A 20,360-nucleotide genomic window follows, 5' to 3' on the forward strand; every position below is an offset into this window, starting at 1 on the left:
CTGATATGTCTGCAATTATATTAGCAGCCGCAATACCTGGTGCCACTAACATGTAATATTTTATACACTCAATGCACTTCAAAAAAATCTTTACAGCACTGGCCGGTGTGTTCAGTGGTTAGAGTGTTGGCCCATGCACCGAAGAATCTTGGGTTCGATTTCCAGTCAAGGGCACATGTGGGAGGCAACCTGTTGATGTGTCTCTCTCACATCAATGTATCTCTCTCTCTCTCCCTCTTCCTCTCCCTATCCCCATCCCTCCCTCCCTTCTACTCTGTCTCAAAAGCAAAGGGGAAACGTATCTTCGAGTGAGGATTAGCAAAAAAAATTTATTTAATCTTTATGCAAGCTGTACTTTTAATTAACTCAGATTTTTAATGTTAAAAGAGAGTTTGCTAATTTTTTCATTAAAAGTTTAAGCACAAATTTTGGGACCATAGAATTTGAGTGCTGAAGGGACTTAAAGAAATAATCTAGAAAAGACTTTCAGATTTAAAAATAAAAAACCACTAAGATCATAGACACGGAGACTCACTTACATGTGCTAACTCATGTAAAGGCAGTGCCAGGACGGTAATGTCCGTCCGCTACCTGACCACCTGAACTTCCACACGAGCTTATATGGCAGATCAGTTTTAAAAAGAAGAGAGAAAGAAAGCGTGTTCCATTCTGACGTCTCAGGGACCTGTCAGAGTGGTCATAAGGTCCACGACTCTAGAGAAAACTCATAATTTTGAATGAAAAGGTCGGCACATAGCCTGAGTGAAACAATTAAGTAGAGCACATATTTCCATTCCGCATCGTTTGAGTAAAGCAAAGACTTGGATTCAAGTCATCTCTCCTGGAAAAAGCTTCCCTCCATGAAAAAGCTTCCCTCCGCACAGGCTGTGGAACAATTACCCCGGGTAAGAGCACTGCTGTCACCGTTCCCTAAGCACAGAGTCTTGGGCACTGATGAAAAAATAGTCCGCTACCGGTTGGTCTTTTTAACCACAACAAAGAGAAGATAGAAACACCATACCCAGGCAAGAAGCAACAGATTTCTCTTCACCGTTCCGCAGTATCCTAGCATCCCCACGATGATGAGGAAACAGCAAACCGCAATCATGACTGGATGAACCACGGGAAAGTAAGTCAAGATGACGGCCTCCTCTACCCTGAAAAAGAACAAGCATGTGTCACATTACAAAGAAAATGTGATCAAAAGGCACCCAAGACATGGTACAAGACCCAACTGTGATTTGCCTTAATAACCTTTAAATCATCATGCGCAAAGACAACAGCTGCATTGCTATTTTCAAAATCACAGTGCTATCTCAGCAATGTGCTTGCTTGTTTTATTTTTGCTTTGTTTTGTTTTAGTTTTTTTTATACAAGTGGTACATTCCAACTTCAACTCATTTAAAACATATGATGAGCTAGAGATCCTTAACAAGAAGTCCATCTACTGTGAGCTCTGAAGCCTCAGCCTGGGGGACCACACTGTACCCTTCGCTCTTTACCCTCCTCACAGATCTGGGGCTCCAGTTAAAAGAAAAAGGAAGGGGGAGAGGTGATTTTTGCTAGAAAATTATGAAAAAAAAAAGTCATTGACTACAGCCATAATAGGAAGAATAATGGGAATAACAAAAATTACCCTAACAACACTCCATTGTGTTAAGGACTTTACAAAAATATCTTAGTGAATCCTTAGGACATTTCAGAGTGGAATATATTACATTCCCCATTCAGAGAGGAAAAATAAATTTTTGCGGCTAGAAGTTGAGTAATTTGCTCCTAGTGAGGTTAGTGGACCAACCTTTAAAATTTGAGAAGAAATGGCATTGAGTGGGTTGGTTTTCCTGAGCTCAGGAATAAGAAGGCAACAAGGTTGGGAATGATTTTTGTAGAAAAAAAGTAGCTCTGCTGTCCTTTATATGCAAATATGACAGAGCTGACACACTGCCAGGAAGACAGGAATGATCTCTCAGGGCCTTAATGAGAATGCTAAAAAAATGCAGACAGCAGTAACAAAGGTTGCCACGGGCAGGGAAAACTTCCCAAATGAACTTAGCAGCAATACCCTCTAAACAGCTGAGGGCAAAGTTACCTAGAAACTAGGCCTGAGGAAACCTTATCAAAGACATCAATCATTACTTGTAAAGCCTACCTTGTTTCTGCAGTTAAAGTCAGAACATTATTCAGGTAGTCCCTCATCCAAGCAGAAACTGCCAACACGCTGATGGACATTAACTGGAAAGAAAAAAATACAAAGGTTACGAAGGATTCATGCAACATTCTCTGCCAGATTAACAGTAAAAAAATAAAAATAAAAAAATAAGGATATTGCCTTACATAGCTATTATGCTTTTCCCTAATTTCCCATGAGATTTACTTTTACTTTATATATCTGCCATTCCATTTTGTAATCACGACATAGCCGCTAAATAGAAAGTCACCAAATAGGACACACATAGTTAAACTATTTAATGACCGATTCCAGGTCGAGAAGGGGAATTGCACAAGATGAAGAGGCCACAGGACAATTAAATTATGAAATGCACAAGATAAGCCTAAAATATGTCAAATGTAAAAGCAAGGAAGCAATCAAATACTATTGATGTTATCAAAAAATAAAAGTCCAAGGAGCTAACTTAGAAGAGCTTCCACTGGCTAAATTTCAAGCAATCTGGGCATCAAAATAATAGCAATAATAACAATAATCAACACAATAGTTTGAAACATCAAATATGCTAAAATTGTGTAAATTCATAATCACACTTAAACAAAACTCACTGGTCACCTTTGTAGAATGGTGGATACTCAAATCATTATTCAGAAAACTGTTAAGAATCCAATATTTATCCAACCTTTTCTATAAAAACTAAAGAACCAAAGACTTAATGAAAGCTTTTACGGATGAATTTCTGGTAATATGTGAAGAAAGCATGAGAGTATCACTATTTATCAGCTCCTTCTGAAATAATGAATTTCTAGGCAAGGATCCTCAATAGAGGCCAAAATGATCAGGATAGTAGTTCTGAATCCTGTCTGTACATCAAAATCACCTAGGACTCTAAAAAAATTACGGAGCCTGATCTCCCGTGGACCAATTAATTGTTGAGAGTGGGGGCTGGGCACCAGAAATGTGTAAACACTCCACAGATGTTCTAACATGTAGTCAGGGCTAAGAACCACTGCATTACGCGAAAGTTTAGACTAGAGAGAGCAGGCAGACCCCAGTGATCAATCTTTGTATCACAAAAAGAGACAATCAGATATAATGTTTCCCAACACGATGCAATGAGAAGTACACCGAGATACCTGTGAAGTATTTTTACCAAAAAGTCAAACCTGAATCTAATCAAGCCCCTAGCTGTATAAGTTTATAGGAAATACAGGGAATAGATTTAAATTCGTTAAATGCCACCATGATTTTGCAATCAGCAAAATCAAGAATATGAGAAATTTACAGGACAAATGATCTGATTTATTTAATTTTAAAAATTGGCCAAGGGTGGGGGGGACCATTAGAAATTAAAAGAGATTTAAGAGTTTACTCAAGGCAACATGTTGACCTGGTATGAATTCTTATTCAAACAAATCAATAACAAAGAGACATTTATGAGACAACAGGGAATATTTTAAGATGACTAGATATTTGAAAATATTAAGAAATTCTTGTTTTTTATTTTAGGTACAGTAATGGTATTGAGGTGTGTTTTTAAAAAAAAAAAAAGATCCTGGGGAGAACCAAGATGGTGACATAGGTTAACGCCGGAGATTGCTGCCTCCAACAACCAATTCAAGGGTACACCTAAAAGACGGAACGGACATCATCCAGAACCACAGGAAGGCTGGCTGAGTGGAAATTCTACAACTAGGAGGAAAGAGAATATCATACCCAGACTCAGAGGAGGCGCAGTGCTGAAGTGAAATACTCAGGTTCGGAGTGCGCGCGAGCGGGCTGGCAGTGGAGGGCGAGGTTGTTGTTTTCAATCGGGAGGGAGTTTCAAACTCTGAGCTCCAGATCCAGGTGAGTCTCTAGGGACCCAGACTCAAACGGGAGAAGCGGGACTGTCTGGCTTCAGTCGGAACTCAAAGGCAGCTTTCTCTCCGAGGTTTGCAGAGGTTGCTGGGACTCTGTGAGGCAAAGCCTCTGGGGACAGGACTGAGAGCAGCCATAACTGCTCGCTCCGCCCGCCCTGTTTGATCCCGTGCGACCAGCCGGGCCCAAGCCCTGCACAGAGCCATTTGCCAGATAGCCTCAGGCAAAGGTTAGATTAGCACCTCCCCAGAGGACAGAAGTTTTCCCACTGCAGACACAGCTAACTCTCACAGCCAGTTGGCCTGGAGGTCAAATCCCCCCAGGATTAACTACAACAATCAAGGCTTAACTACAACAAGACTGCGCACAAAGACCACTAGGGGGTGCACCAAGAAAGCATAAAAAAAAATGCGGAGACAAAGAAACAGGACAAAATTGTCAATGGAAGATATAGAGTTCAGAACCACACTTTTAAGGTCTCTTAAGAACTGTCTAGAAGCTGCCGATAAATGTAGTGAGATCCTCAAGAAATCTAATGAGACCCTCGATGTTGTGATAAAGAACCAACTAGAAATTAAGCATACACTGACTGAAATAAAGAATACTATACAGACTCCCAACAGCAGACCAGAGGAGCGCAAGAATCAAGTCAAAGATTTGAAATGCGAAGAAGCATAAAACACCCAACTGGAAAAGCAAAATGAAAAAAGAATCCGAAAATACGAAGATAGTGTAAGAAGCCTCTGGGACAGCCTCAAGCGTACCAACATCAGAATTACAGGGGTGCCAGAAGATGAGAGAGAGCAAGATATTGAAAATCTATTTGAAGAAATAATGACAGAAAACTTCCCCCACCTGGTGAAAGAAATAGACTTACAGGTCCAAGAAGTGCAGAGAACCCCAAACAAAAGGAATCCAAAGAGGACCACACCAAGACACATCATAATTAAAATGCCAAGAGCAAAAGACAAAGAGAAAATCCTAAAAGCAGCAAGAGAAAGAAACTCAGTTACCTACAAGGGAATACCCATACGACTGTCAGCTGATTTCTCAACAGAAACTTTGCAGGCCAGAAGGGAGTGGCAAGAAATATTCAAAGTGATGAATACCAAGAACCTACAACCAAGATTACTTTACCCAGCAAAGCTATCATTCAGAATTGAAAGTCAGATAAAGAGCTTCACAGATAAGGAAAAGCTAAAGGAGTTCATCACCACCAAACCAATATTATATGAAATGCTGAAAGGTATCCTTTAAGAAGAGGAAGAAGAAGAAAAAGGTAAAGATACAAATTATGAACAACAAACATGCATCTATCAACAAGTGAATCTAAGAATCAAGTGAACAAATAATCTGGTGATCATAATAGAATCAGGGACATAGAAAGGGAATGGACTGACTATTCTTGCGGGGGGAAAGGGGTGTGGGAGATTCGAGAACAGACTGGACAAAAATCATGCACCTATGGATGAGGACAGTGGATGGGGAGTAAGGGCGGAGGGTGTGGCGGGAACTGGGAGGAGGGGAGTTATGGGGAGAAAAAAGAGGAACAAATGTAATAATCTGAACAATAAAGATTTAATTTAAAAAAAAAAAGATCCTTATCTTTTAGAGATATATGCTGAATGGTTAAATAAACAATCCAAAAGCTGAAGTCAACCCTTCAGTTCTGAAGGTCTTTCCTATTTTGATAGAAATGTTTCTAAAATGTACCTTATATTTGGCTCTTAAAGCACAGTATAGTAAAATTCTACTTCATTTGATTTTTAATAATTTCTGGCACATTATAAATATATCAATTACCATTATGTGTTATAGATTTAGCCTTAAATGCTAAAAGAAATGATGAAAATACAAGATGGAATGTGTCTGTGCTGATTCAAGCCGTGGCCATGAAACATGGTTTCTGGAAAAAGGCTCTAGGTGAGTATCACATGTAGAGAGCCCTGTGCCTCTTGGACAGTGACGTATGGACACCTGCTTGGAAAATCCATTAGTGAATTCACTTGTCCTTCACTCAGCTGCAAATATTTACTCAACGCATACTGCCTGCTTTGTACTGTCTGTGCTAGATTCAGAGACCCAACAATGAGTAAGACAAGCAAGAAGCCAGACTTTAAGGAGCCTCTTGTGGGGCACAAAAATAAACATATAAATCAGGTGATTACAGACTATTAAAGTACCATGAGACACACAAAAGTGAGGTAGCCTGTTCAAGGTCTTACAGACTAAGTAGAGGGCTGGGATTCAAATCCAGGCCTTTGGGGTTTTACCCACAGTAATTACCTTCCCAATTAGAGACAAGCGTGAGAAATTCCACAGACAGTGAGGAGACCTGCCTGCTCAAGCTTCCTTTTCAAAAGGGGTGAGGAGAAGGGAGAGGAGGGGGAGGCAGTGTACAATGGTCAGGCTCAGTCCAAATGTCTGAACTATATTCATTGGTGAATAGGAGCTCAGGGGCCTATGGCCCAACACAGGTTAGGAGCCTTGGGACACCAGTTCAGAGGAGAATTCGGCCAGTTAGTACTGTCCTCATTTCTGTTGGGAATGAAGAACAGATTGCAAGCCTAACAAAGGCTACTCGGTGAATCAGCCACAGTGTATTAACCATGCGCCCAGCTTCTGTCAACTTGATGCTTTGACATCTGTTCTGCATGCTTATGCTGGACATGCCTTAGTCTGAGAAACTGATAATATGCCTGAGTTAGCGTGTCTCAGCCACCTGCTGTCCACCGCCTCGGGGAGGAGTCCTCGTGGGACAAGCTTTTCATTTTGAAATACAAACTAACCAATCCAAAGCCCTTTCCCTTATGAGCTCCCTCGGTCTGGGCTACTCTACACCTGCCCTAACCACTGCAAGATCCAGTGCCAGACGACTAGAGGCAGTCCCTACTTCCAAAACGCTGAAATTATTCCAAGTGGCCAATCCAAAACCTGCTTAGCCTGCCTTGCCTGGTCCTTCTCAAAGAAGCCACAATAGAAGCACTGGCCTGATCCCGCCACCTCTCTGCCTTGTGGTGGATCCCCGTGCTTCCCCATCTCAGCCCACTATGATGAGACATGTACTCTCTTGGGATCTGTGAGTATAATGAACTACCTTTTCAATGCCAGTCATTTCCTGACATGTTGGCCTTACCATCGCTAAATAATAATACAACCTCTTGAAACACACAGGGCTAACCTAATTCCCTCTGAGGCTATGCGTTCTCTCTCCACTTGGCTATATGTATGGGCCTTTAAACACCTTGTAAGTTTGATGGCAACAAAAAATTCTATAATGTGCTATTTTATTTAATTTCCTCATATTCTCTTATAGTTATAAGTAATTCTCCTCTCTTTATTATTCTGGCCTTGGTTTTCCTACCCTCTAATATTTTACAGGCTTGTTCAGGCCAAATTTTCAGTATTACAGCTCTAAGGTGTCAAAAAATTATCAGCGTCTTCTTTCTGTATAATATATGGTCAGTGGTTGTTATTATACAGTTCTTCTATTTATAACAAAAAAGTGTATTTATTATAAATGGAATATTCCAAAATATTTGGACAGAATGGTTAAGCCCATGGATTTTGAAGTCATTCTTCCATCTAGAAAAGTATGTGCTGATCAGCTGCTCTTTGCCAGGTACTGTGTGTGTGTGATGTGGTGGAGATACGCTGATGGGCAAAATAACAGACACCAACTCTATTCTACGGTGAAATTTGCTAAGTGAAGAGGACACACATATATCAATGAACTTATCAGAGATATAAATGCATAACTGCAAACTGTGTAAGTACTGGGGAGGCATGATACAAGTTGCTCTAAGAACTTCTTTTGGGGTTTCTGGCCTATTCCAAGGGGTCAAAGGGAACTTGTCTAAGAGACCTGAGGTCTGAGGATAATTATCAAGTTCACTGGGGAGAGGAAGGCTAAAAAGAACATCCCAGTAAAAAATAACAACAACAAAAACAGAAAGGTCCCAGGGTAGAAGGCATCATGATATGTTAAAGGAAGGGAAATTGGCACCTGGTAAGAACAGAAAGCCAGGCAGAGATCAGGATCAGATCACAGAAGTCATTTTAAGGCGAATGACCTTGACCATAAGGACAATGAGAAGCCATTATCTAAAACAAACAAAAAAACAAACAAAAAACACCTTGGTTTGAATTCCAGCTCTTCTCCTTTTCGCTATAGAACTTTGGGTTGTCATTTAATCTATCTCAAGTCACTTTTGACCTCAGGGCTTTCTCTGAGTCTTTCTCAGTCAGCTTAAGAGACAAGTCAATTGCAAAATCAGTCCAGAAATGAAATCATCATATATTTGAAAGTCTACCAAGTGGGTAAGGGCAGAAGCAGGGTGGCATAGCTACTTATAGGACTCCCATGGCCATTCTCACTTTTGACATCTCTAAAACGGAACTAATTTCCATTCCTCTGAAAACCTACATGCACCTCCCACCATTTTTCCTACCTCAGTAAATGGTATAATCGATGCTTCAATCGCATAAACTGACAGCTGGGCAGGCAGCCTGAACCTCTCCTTCTTCCTCAGTCCTACAACTAATTACCTGCAAGTCCTACCGATTGTTCCTGCGAAGCCTCTGGTGAATCCCTCCCTCTTTCCTGCCACTTCTGCCTAGTTCAGGCCCTCAACCCCTTGCCAGGCAATTACAATCACCTTCCAAGAGAACTCTACAGCTCACAGATTGCACCTCAAATTCACCCTTCCATTAGCTTTATAAAACAGAGATCAAGTTCTTCTGCTTTAAAGCCCCCATAGCTGCCCCTTGTGGCTCCTCCCCAACTCTCATTTCTACTTCCCCCAATGCTCTCCTAGAGAATAAAGTTTAAGCTTCAGTCACCCTTTGACTTATCTCTTGAACCTGTTTCCTGCCAGCTCCTACCCACACACACTCTGCACACAGATAACCAAAAAAAAAACCTGCTCGCACATGTGTAAGATGCACCATGCACATCTCCAAAGCCTCCATGTCTTTGCCCAGTTTTCTCTGCCTGCAATACTATCCTGCCCCAGCCTTTCCAGCCTGAAAGACCAGCTCAGATATCAGCTAGAGTGTGAAGACGTTCTCCCAACTCCCTCCTCCCCAGTCAGGGTGCTAGTTCAGACTTCCCAGAGCAGCTATCTAGCTTCCTATCCTTACCCACCTGACTCCCCTACAGGAGACAGACCACTACTTACAGCTCCATCACATAGCAAGAGGGCCCGGCCCCATAGTGCGGCCTAATACATATTAGATGAGTAAATGAGAAAAAAGTAAAGGGAGATGATTTCAACTGCTAAACAAGCTCTCAGGGAATTTTAGCGAAATTAGGAGACACTTTAAGCAAAATGAAGCTTCCTATCGCTGGAAGTTTTCCAGTAGAGAGATGCTTGCTGAATTCTAAGATCTTAGATTTACATATCAGGTCAGAAGCTGGCTTACTGTTCTCAAGTGTCCTTTAAACTACAAGCCTTGTGTCCTACTTGGCCCCACTGTATTTCTCACAGCAGTTGCCCAAGCACCGTAGCTGTGCACAGAACATTAATCAGCATAAATGACATCAACCCAAAGCCTTATTTTATAGTAAACAAGCAACTCTGAGAATAAATTGCTTTTTATGGTGACATTATTTCCATCCACATTAAATGTCTAAGAGCAGTTTCATCCTCAAAGAGTGATTTTATTCACTACGGTTGAGAAAATAATAACAGTAACAACAAAGATAGTGCAAGCCATAGCAAGCTAAGTTATAATGAGACGCATTCACCTTGACAAGTTAATCCTGATGTGTTAAATCCAGAAAAACAAATTATGCAGCTAATTCCGGACTCCTTACTAATCATAGTATTTTCTACTAGTTTTCCAAATTAAACTAAAATAATTCTTAAACTGTTTCATGATTACATTACTAGAAACACTGTAGTTACCCTATGTAACTAGACTTATAGCTCCTTGCATTTTCTCCCATATTGCAAAATATTATTTGTAGTTCAAAGGAATATTTAGCAAATAATACAAATATTACTCTAAAGAGCTATATTTAATATACTCCTTGGCAGGACATTTGCCACATTCTGTCTTGCAAAACATTTAGAAAATGCTAGCTCTCAATAAATATTTATAAGTATGAAATTTCCCATGTAGGAGATATATTCTGGTTCTGTTTGAATCTAATTATGTAAAAACAAGTACTGAATCAAGTTGTTTTCTAAATCAGAATTTTATGTGTATTCATATTCCCTAGATTTATTATGAAATGTATATCTATAGTTTCCACCAAATAGTAAGATCACAGTCAAAAAACAGATTTTTAAATCCTCCCACTGTCTGCCATAAAAAATACATATAGTCTCGTATAAGGTGACAGTGACACCAATCATTTCTGTTCCAGGCTGACGGGTGTCTGAAACCACCTCCTTGAACTTTTCCTTTTCTGTCAGATCATTAGAAAGGAGCAGAATGCAAAAGCGATGGGGACTAGTTACAGCTCTGTCTGCAGAGAGCTTGGAGAAGCGACACAAACGCTCTGAACCGTTGCTTGCTTGTCTTAAAAATGGAGAAGATGGACTAGAGGCTTTTAAACTCCCCTTTTTCTTAAAAACAAACAAACAAAAAAACTCAAATAGTTATTTATTGAAATGTAAAGGTAAGTCAGTTCTTGATTATTTGGGTGTCTGTTTCTTGCCTGCCTCCCTCTGCCTTTTGGTCAGTCGGTACCTAACCAGTTTCCCTTCCACCAAGGGATGAGCAGCAGAAAGAGAGCAAAGAGATAACACCATCTGAGAATGCTGTGGGGGAAAGGGCCGTGTAAATTATATCCGAAATGAATTCCGGAGATTCCTTGTGGGTATGATTTGAGCGTCGGCATCTATTAACTGGAGCTGAACAAATCAATAGCGCCCTGGAGCTGCTTTGACTGATAATTTTTATAGATCATCATGCTGCCCTGTAGATGGGGAGACCGTACGGCCTACTCTGGCCAGGCTGTAAGCCTCTGCTGTCCTGTCATAATTATGAGCAGGAACATCCCCTTCCCTTCCCTGGTTCCCCGGACAAGTTACATGATCACCCTATAGAGACTGCAGGTAACAGAAGGGTCAGATGCCTCATTCTGCACCGCAGTGTCTGTGCAGACCAATGAGAGTAAACTCCACCTTCACTTCCCCAACGGCCCAGCTTGTGATGATTCTCAGAGGAAGCAAATGAGTGAGGGGCTACCACCCCAGTCTGTGCTCCAAAGAATCCTCCCTGCCCTTCTCCTCAAAAGACATTCCTTAAGAAGCATTCGGTTTGCCCATCATTGCCCTGCTGAGCACACTATAATATATATATCTCCTATATAATAAAAGCATAATATGCAAATCAACCCAACCGGTGGAAGAACTGTCTGGCGAGCAGGCGGCAGCACCAGGCCAGCCAAGGCACATGCCAGCAGGCAGAGGGAGGGGACAACGGGGGAGGGACGATGGGGGGGCACCATCCCCAGATCACCCGCCTGTCACCTCCCACAGAGGGAGGCCACCAGTGGTGATGGTGGTGGTGATGGTGGTGGTGGTGGTGGTGGTGGCGGCGGCAGCAGTGGCTGCAGCAGCAGGGAATGGGGCTGGCTGTTCGCTGGCCAGCTCCGTCCCCTGATCTGCCCTTCCAGTTGCCTCCCACAGGGGGAGGCCAGACTGCGGCTTAGTCGGACATCCCCTGAGGGCTCCCAGACTGCTAGTGGCCACAGGCCGGGCTGAAGGACCACCCCCACCCGAGTGCATGAATTTTTGTGCACCAGGCCTCTAGTATATATATATATATAATCAGCTTTGCCCCTGAGACTAAAGTTTATTTAAAGTCTATTTTTATAAAGCACTAATATTTGTTTGAGGGCTCTCCACTACTCTTTAGGAAGAGTTAAAGGAAACTGGAAGCCTGTCATAGAGGAAAGTTGGGGCATTCATTTAGCAAGCAATACTTGAATGTGACTACATATAAGTGCTGTGGGGATGCAAACGTCCACTCACCAAGAACCCCTTTAGGGTATGCATGGGTCAAACACCCAAGGCTCACTACAGATGGGGGAGGGGTTATGAGGGGCATAAGAAGAGGGGACAGAACATCATTTTGTTTGTTTCACCTACCTTTCATATATTCCAGAAGTGTGAACTAGCTAGGCCAGCATAGCTCAGTGGTTAAGTGTCGACCTATGAATCAGGAGGTCACGGTTAGATTCCCAGTCAGAGCACATGCCCACGTTGCAGGCTCGATCCTCAGTGTGGGGCATGCAGGAGGTAGCCAATCAATGATTCTCTCTCATCATTGGTGTTTCTACCTCTCTCTCCTCCCTTCTTCTCTGAAATCAATAAAATATAAATTTTTTAAAAAAGAATATCTATAAGACAAAAAAGCATGAACTAGATGCCCTGTCTACTTTCTAGGCTCTCTTTTATATGTTTCTTTTCATCAAGGAAGTTTAAGACTCATTGCTATTAAACAATGGCTCTTACCTACTAACGAGAAATAAGAGCTTAAAACTACTGGTTTGGCTCAGTGGATAAAGTGTTGGCCTGTGGACTGAAGGGTCCCAGGTTTGATTCTGGTCAGGGGCACATGCCCAGGCTGCGGGCTTAATCTCCAGTAGGAGGCATGCAGGAGGCAGCTGATCAATAATTCTTGATCATTATTGATGCTTCCATCTCGCTCTCTCCCTTCCTCTCTGAAATCAATTAAAAATTTTTTAAAATCTACAAATATGATTATACTTTTAGAAAATAATAAACATATATGAGGAATGTTCCATGTTCACCAATTTCAGGAACTTTCAAAGAGAACCATATTTGTCCATATTTGTAATAGCAGAAAATTATCATTGGCACTCAGATCATAAATCCACAGAAGTTGTCTTTAAAATGGAGAAAAGTTTTCATTTACTTCAATCATATGCCATCTAAATAGTAAAAATAGGATAAATGTAAAGTAAAGAAAATCCAGTTCCTTGCTTCATCTTGGCCAGACTGTGAATCATGGTTTCAAAGGAGATTTTAGGGGTGGTTTCCTCCCGTGCACCGTGTCCCATTACAAACCCACTACACACTCCTGACAAACCTACAAGGCCCAGTATGTGTCTGCCAAACCCTGTGCAGCTGTAGGGGGACCATGCTTCTGTGTAAGGAGGGAAAGCCGCTCCACAGAGGGCAAAGCAAGGTGCCTGGACACATAGCAATGTGAACACAGTGCATTTTCAGTCCGAAATGTGCTGGGGATTATTTCCTCTTAGACTTGTCTATGCCTCACGCCTCCAAAAATTAAGTACTTAAGATGTACCTTTTTTTTACTAAAAAAAAAATTTCCCTGTGTGATTTTCAACTATGAGAACAGCAAAACAAAATTGTATATAGGTTCCCAGTGTTTTCCCAATTAAGATTCCTTTTTTCTCTCTCTCTAAAATCCTTGTGGGGTAGAGAAGTGGGGAGGGTACCAGTATAGAAGATACAGGCTGGAAAAAGTCCATTTAAAATGCCAATTGAGAGCAAAAGACTATAGCTCTTGATCAAGAGGGAAGAACCATTGTCCAATCCATACTCAGGATGTGAAGTCTGGTTTAAGAAGTGGGATTCATAAGCCGCACTGGTTTGTTCTGTTTCCAATTCCAACGAGAACCAAAAGCAAGGACAAAAGCCTCGCTCCTCAAAATGTGGCCCTCACACCAGCAGCCTCAGCATCACAAAGGAGCTTTTTAGAAATGCAGAATCTCAGACCTAACTCCACACACACTGAATCAGAATCTGCTTTTAACACACATGAGGCCCAGGTGACTGTCCGCGCGTAGAGGGCTTGGAGTGAGCAGTGGACAGCTAATCCCTTCCGACTAAGGCTGTTTACTTCTTTGCTGCAAATAAATTCCCCACTGTGTCCAGAAGTACAACTCCCCTGGCACTTGGAGAGAGAAAAAATGGGACTTTGCATCCCTGTTCTGTTATCTACTAGCAAGTTACAGAACTTCTCTGAGTAACTTCCCCTAGCAAAAAAACAAAAACAAAAAACGATCTTCCCTAGCTGTGATGAGAATGAGAGGAGAGAGTAGTGTAAGGATGGCCAGGTATGTGCCCAGCCCAAGGTAGAAAACTGCTTGCTTCTGTTTCAGTAGCGATAGGAAATCAAGGATCAGCAGACACACATTTAACATTGAGAGAATAAGGGCAATTTCCCCAAAGCTGGCCGATACATTTCATACAATTCCAACAAAACTCCCATAGTTATTTTTAATTGTATACAGCAATCTTAAAAATGAGTATGTAAAAAGAAATCTTTAACCAACACAAAAAAGGCAAGTGCTTTAAAAGAACAGAACATGAAAGAATGCATAAAATTCTACAGAAAAATTCTATTAAAAACACAGAAAATTTTGTTTTTAATGCAGCAACAGATAACATAAATGAAATGAAAAATAGCGCAAACTGAAATTTAAATATAAAATATTTAATATTAATTATGAAATGAAGTAATATATATAAATATATATGTATATGTAAATTGATGCTCTGCTCACTGATGGTGGAGGAAGTAAAAAGTAAAGTAACAGTGAGATAAAACTTTAAACCAGTGATTTTCAACCCATGTGCTGCAAGAATTTTTAAAGCATGCAATGTCTTACTATTTATTCAAGGACACTGACGTCTTTACCCTTAGATTGTCAAATTTAAAAATGAGAACAGCCAACACAATAGCCATCCGGTGTGAATGAATCAAAACTATACCTATGTTTTGTCAGACAGGCAAAAAATATATTATAGTTTTTGGTGTGTTGCAGGATTTTAATAATTAGTTTATGCGTGCCATGAGATGAAAAAGGTTGATCATCACTGCTTTAAACTTTTCAGAATGGCAAAAATTAAAAAGTACCATAACCAGCCCTGACCAGTTTGGCTCAGTGGATAGAGCATCGGCCTGCGGACTCAAGGGTCCCAGGTTCGATTCCGGTTAAGAGCATGTACCTTGGTTGCAGGCACATCCACAGGGTGGGTGTGCAGGAGGCAGCTGATCGATGTTTCTCGCTCATCGATGTTTCTAACTCTCTATCTCTCTCCCTTCCTCTCTGTAAAAAAATCAAATATATATATACCATAATCAACAAGATGGCAACAAATATCTTCATCCGCATAATGGGGTGTAGTAGTGCTCTTATTCCTAGGGGCTGGGTTCCCAGGACAGGATTGCTACATCTAAGGCATGTCATAGTGCTAACACTAGCAGCAGTGTTAATCACAATTACAATTACCACCATTACTACTATAAGATTCCTTTGACTCAGCAACCCACCTCCTGGTAATCTACTTACAGGAGATCAGTATTGTAGTAGTGCCAGTAGTAACAACTGCAAGTACTACTACTGCTACAGAGATAGAGATAGTACTTAAGTATCACTGTTCAAGCACTTTACATATAGTAACTCTAATCCTCACAATAACTCTAAAAAACAGAAACTATCATTCCTATTTCAGACTAGGAAATTGAGGCATAAATATGCCTAGCAAACATAAGAACTTATACTGATACTAGAGGCCCAGTGCATGAAATTTGTGCACTTGGGCAGGGCGGGGGGGTTGTTGGGGGGGGTCTCTCAGCCCGGCCTTCTCACAGTATGGGAGCCCTTGGGGGATGTCCGACTGAGATCTTAGGCCCGCTCCCTAAGCCGTCAGTCGAACATCCGTAGCACTGCCGCGGAGGCGGGAGAAGCTCCTGCCACCACTGCTACGCTTGCCAGCTGAGAGCCTGGCCTCTGGTTGAGCAGCGTTCCCCCTATGGGAGCACACTGATCACCAGGGGGCAGCTTCTTCATTGAGTGTCTACCTCCTGGTGGTCAGCATTCAGCTGTTCGGTTGATTTGCATATTAGCCTTTTATTATATAGGATTAGCTCTTTTGCTGCTGTTGTTACATATCCTCTGACAGCAATTCTAACCCAAAAGAAAAAAACAATTTAATAAAATATCGTGAATGTACATCTGAATGTTCATGAATGGGAATACATGGACAGGTATGAGTAAATATATCTTTGTATGAAATAAAGAAAAACAGAAGGACCCACACTAGGCAGTTTGCATGGATTATTTTGGTGAAGGAAAGTGATTTTTTTTGAGAGACAAGGATGGCTGGAGAAAGGAGGAAGCAATCTCAATAATAAAAAACACACACAAAGTGAGAAAGCTTAAGTATAGAATAAAAACAAAGACAACATTTCACATTCTTTGGGGACACAAGGAGCTCTACAGGAGTTTAAGGAACAGATATTTTCAAGCAAACTTCATTACTCAAAAGAGCCATATTTTTGTTAAATGATTTGGGCTTTCCCCCCAGGTAATACAAATCATGGAGAAAATTTCCAAAGAATTTATTCTTTGTTCAACAACAATACCAAAAACCCCTACTAATTCCAAGGTTCAGAACTCATACTCATCCATGTAAAGGTAAGCATGTCAAACTCAAAGGCTAACACGGGTCAAATAAACAAGGTTTCAGTTTATGTGGGCCGCAAAAAAAACTTGTTCTCCAAAAGCGAAATATTTCTTGTTGCGCACAACAAACAAGTCAGTACAAGACTAATGACGTGGCCATCGGCTGCTAAAATATTCGCTGCTAATATTAGTGGAGAGGAATGGTGCGCCTGCGCGTAGGTGTGTAAGGGAAGTGAATGCAACACCATTCTAGTAACCAGTCATTAGCGAACGCTGCAGTTCGTTATTAATAATTATGTTTGACCTGCGTGGTGTAGAGGAAAGAAAGCTGAGTCCTGCTCCTGGCACTGTCATCTTTGGGCCATTTGACCGTTGGCTAGTTAATCACTCCACTTAGGTTTTCTCATCCACAAGTGAGGAAGTTCAACCTGGTCACCCTTAAGTACCTTTTTAGATATAACAGTGTGATGATTCTATCATTAACAAGTACAAAGCAGAAAAGTGAAAAGCTAGCAAATGGGAGTGATAATGATTAACATTTTAAAGACAATGGTAACTTAATGAGCCCCTTAAAATTATACATTTTTAGAATGAAAAGCGGCAATAAGATGAAGTGGGAATTGTACAGCTTCAAGTGGTGAGTTTAACTACTCAATGCTTTAATTTTCATGCTGAGGGGGAAAGTTATCAGTTTAGCTATCCTTCAGATTACTCACTGAAGCAAGGCTTGATTTGTCACCTTAAAATAGAGCCATCCATAAGGAACAGTTCAACAAAAAGGTCATGCTCTGGAGACCACATGTAATAGCTCTATGAAGACAGGCTGGTCAGTGACAGCCACTCAGCCAAATAAATAGGTTACACATGACAGTTTCCAACGGAACCTTTTGAATATGTTATTCATAGAATACAAAATTGCCCAAAAACATACCTGCTTAAGCATGATCGTTTCCTAAAACAGCAAAGTTTTAATTTTTATACTCTCCTCAAAAGTTTTATAAATAATAATGTGAATATGAGTAACACTAAATGAAAATTTGTGTCTGAGTGCAAAGAATAAAAAGTCACTAGCTCATGGGGCATAAAGATTTCCCTGAGCTGGTTACAGTTAGTGTATTTTATTTTATTAAATGGGTATGGGATTTTCCAAAAGGATACACAAAATTCCTTTAAACTTCCCCAATTTAGGAACCCTTACATGAAAAACCACCTTTGCAGACTGATTGGAATCTTCTGGAAAAATCCGCCAAGCCTTTAGAATGTAAGACTGGCTAGCCACAACCAGGCTTTTAGGCTAGGATGACATAGGGAAACAACTCATGGCTTGCACAGTTATCTGGAATTCCTGAAAACAAGCAGTTCCCTAAGTAGCAGGTCATAATTTTCTTATCTACAAGCACAGGCACGTGCATTTATTTATATCCCCAGATTAACTTCACGTCTAATTTTACTGCCACTGAGTATCCAGGGTGGATTTCTTTTTTGAAATGGAACTTGGGCTAGATCAAAGACATTTTAAGGTCAAAATGTACTTCTCTGCAAAACAGAGGGTGTGATCCCATGAAATGAATTCATGCGTCGCCATGCCCTTGGGCGCATTCTGTGGCAGCTGTGGGCAGGAAACCCCGTCCAGCCATCTCCACCTGGCGGTGCCCTGGCACTGACTTACCCAAAAGAGCAGGTTGAGGGCGTAGAGCAGACAGCGCAGGCACCTGACGGAGTCTTCTCTGGCCATGGTGACCCCCGGGAGGGAGCAGCCCCATTCTCTCACCACATCCTATCCCCAAGGGCAAGACAGCAGCGACCTGCAGCGGGCAGGGGAGAACAGGACTGACCCCCGCGCTCCGCACCCCCAGCGCATCCCTTCTCTGCCAGCCCTCGGCTGGGTCCGGAGTCAGGTTCATTCCAGACACCGCTTCCTCAACAAGCACTTGTGAAAGTTCTGATAGTAACCTACCCCCTCCGCCAAGTCCCAACCGCCTGCAGATACCACCTGCTGAGCAGAGAAAAGGGGTGACTCCCCGGACGAATGAAGGCGCAGAGTCAACCCCGGTTCCCAGGGGACCCGCGGCGCTGTCTGCGGGATTCTGATGAGACGCTCGGGAAAACCTCCCTCCATCCGCGCCCCTCCCGGGGACAGGTCCGCTCAAACCCAAACTACCCGCAGGAGGCATCCCAGGCGCCGCCGGCGGGTCCGAGGGTGGGAAGGTACCTCTCCTTAGGACAATTCCTGGGGCCCCCAACTCCGCACCTCCCGCCCCATGTGGGAACGCGCGGCCCCGCAGGGGGCGCAGCGCCGAGTGGGGATTCCGCCCGGCGACTGGAGTTTCTGGCGGGGAACGTGAGAAACGATGTCTCGGCCGCAGTGATGGATCGGCCGGGGCCGGGGGCGGGGGCGGGGCAGGGCGCAGGGGAACCGGGGCCCGTGCAGCTGTGCAGGCACCGGGTTCGTCACTCACGTCCCCTCCCCCGGCCCCGGCCGCGGCCGCGACCCCGCGCTCCCAGCCGCCGAGGGAGCACAAAGCCGAGCGCGGCCCCCCGCCCGCCACCGCGTGCGCGCGCCCCCGACCGGGCGCGGGGGGCAGCGCGGCGCGGGGAGCCGCCAGGGCAGCCCCCTAAGTACTTTCGCACCCGGCGCCCGGGCAGCCGCCGGCGCGCTGGCGGGACCGCGGGCAGGAAGGACGGCAGACGGGCAGCCACTCACCGGCCGCGCCCGGCCGCGCTCCGCACTCCCGCCGCTCGTCTGTCGGGGACGCACCGAGGGGGCTCATCGGGGCAGGGGCGCTCCCCCCGCGGAGCCGAAGGGCTGCATCGGCTGGAGCTGGAGGCGCTTCCCTCTCTTCCTCTCCGCCCGCCGCCGCCGTCGCCGCCTCCTGGGAAAAAGAAAAAAAAAAAAAAAGAGTCCCGGGCAGCAGTTGCTGGAAAGTCTCTGCTAAGCCACCTCCCAGCGCCGCTGTCCCTCCCAAGTCCTCGCCAAGTCCGGACGAGGCAGCGGCGGCAGCCAGGGCTGGCTGCACAAACCCTCGGCGCATGCTCCGGCCGCCGGCCCGGGTCGGATCCTAGTGGGTGTTGCTTGTCCCGCCACCCCGAGTGAGCCCCTTAAGGGACGCCTCACCTCTGCGAGACACCGTCCAGGAGCCAAAGCCAGGGATTTGGGGGACGTCCACGCAGTGAGCCCCTTGAAAATGGTGGTGCCGGAGGAGGGGAGGGGAGGCTATAGCCATAGGGAAGCAGGCTCTTATTATATGAAAATATTTGTGTTTGAGAAGGGGGGTGAAAGAGTGGACCAACCCAATTCCTGCAACGAGAAACCAGTTTTCACAACCTTTGGGCAACAGCCTCCTGTGATTTGTCACTAACGTGGTGCCCTGTGATCCTTTTTATTGCTTTGTTGCCTCCCAGATTAAACCACACACACACACACACACACACACACACACACACACAACCAGTTCTTTCCTACTTCCATAATGCACATGCACTAGGAAACACGAGTAAACGTGTCCAGGTCTGACATCCAGCATAGGAAGAAAATATTTTTAACTCTTTCACAGGTAATCCAAAGACTTCAAGTTTTTCTCCCAATAAGATGGAGTTTTAAGTGGGTGATTTACCTTGAATTGTGGCATACTAATGGACTTGGATTTTTTTTTTTTAAGCTAGAGATTCAGGGAGTATTAAAATAGTAATGAGAAACTATCCTTCTTCTTAAAAGTTTCTTTGGGGAGTAAGAAGTTTCACACATAAAAATCACTCCATCATATCTCCATATAAAAATCTGATATTTTATGCCTCGTGATAGCCCACATTTCTATAATTATTTTTATGCACATTGTGTGGCAAATAAATCTGACACTAACAAATCTGAATTCCCAGAAATTTTTTTAAAAAACATTTTTTAGAGAAATATAGGAA

The 20,360-nt window shown here is 43.1% G+C and overlaps 1 protein-coding gene across 1 annotated transcript in view; it reads right to left on the minus strand.

The window, feature by feature from the left end:
• Positions 1–19,470, minus strand: part of TSPAN12 (tetraspanin 12) — a 74,757-nt gene extending 55,287 nt beyond the window's left edge. Inside the window, exons 1-4 of the mRNA XM_081102787.1 lie at positions 19,150–19,470; positions 18,115–18,250; positions 2,150–2,232; positions 1,022–1,157 (exon numbers count right to left, since the gene is read on the minus strand). Coding sequence (XP_080958913.1) covers positions 1,022–1,157; positions 2,150–2,232; positions 18,115–18,180 — 285 coding nt within the window. The 5' untranslated portion in view covers positions 18,181–18,250; positions 19,150–19,470. The remainder of the gene's footprint in view (positions 1–1,021; positions 1,158–2,149; positions 2,233–18,114; positions 18,251–19,149) is intronic.
• Between the last annotated feature and the right edge of the window lie 890 nt (positions 19,471–20,360).

The sequence above is a fragment of the Myotis nattereri genome, assembly GCF_964212035.1.
Source record: "Myotis nattereri genome assembly, chromosome: 11".
NCBI lineage: Eukaryota > Metazoa > Chordata > Mammalia > Chiroptera > Vespertilionidae > Myotis > Myotis nattereri.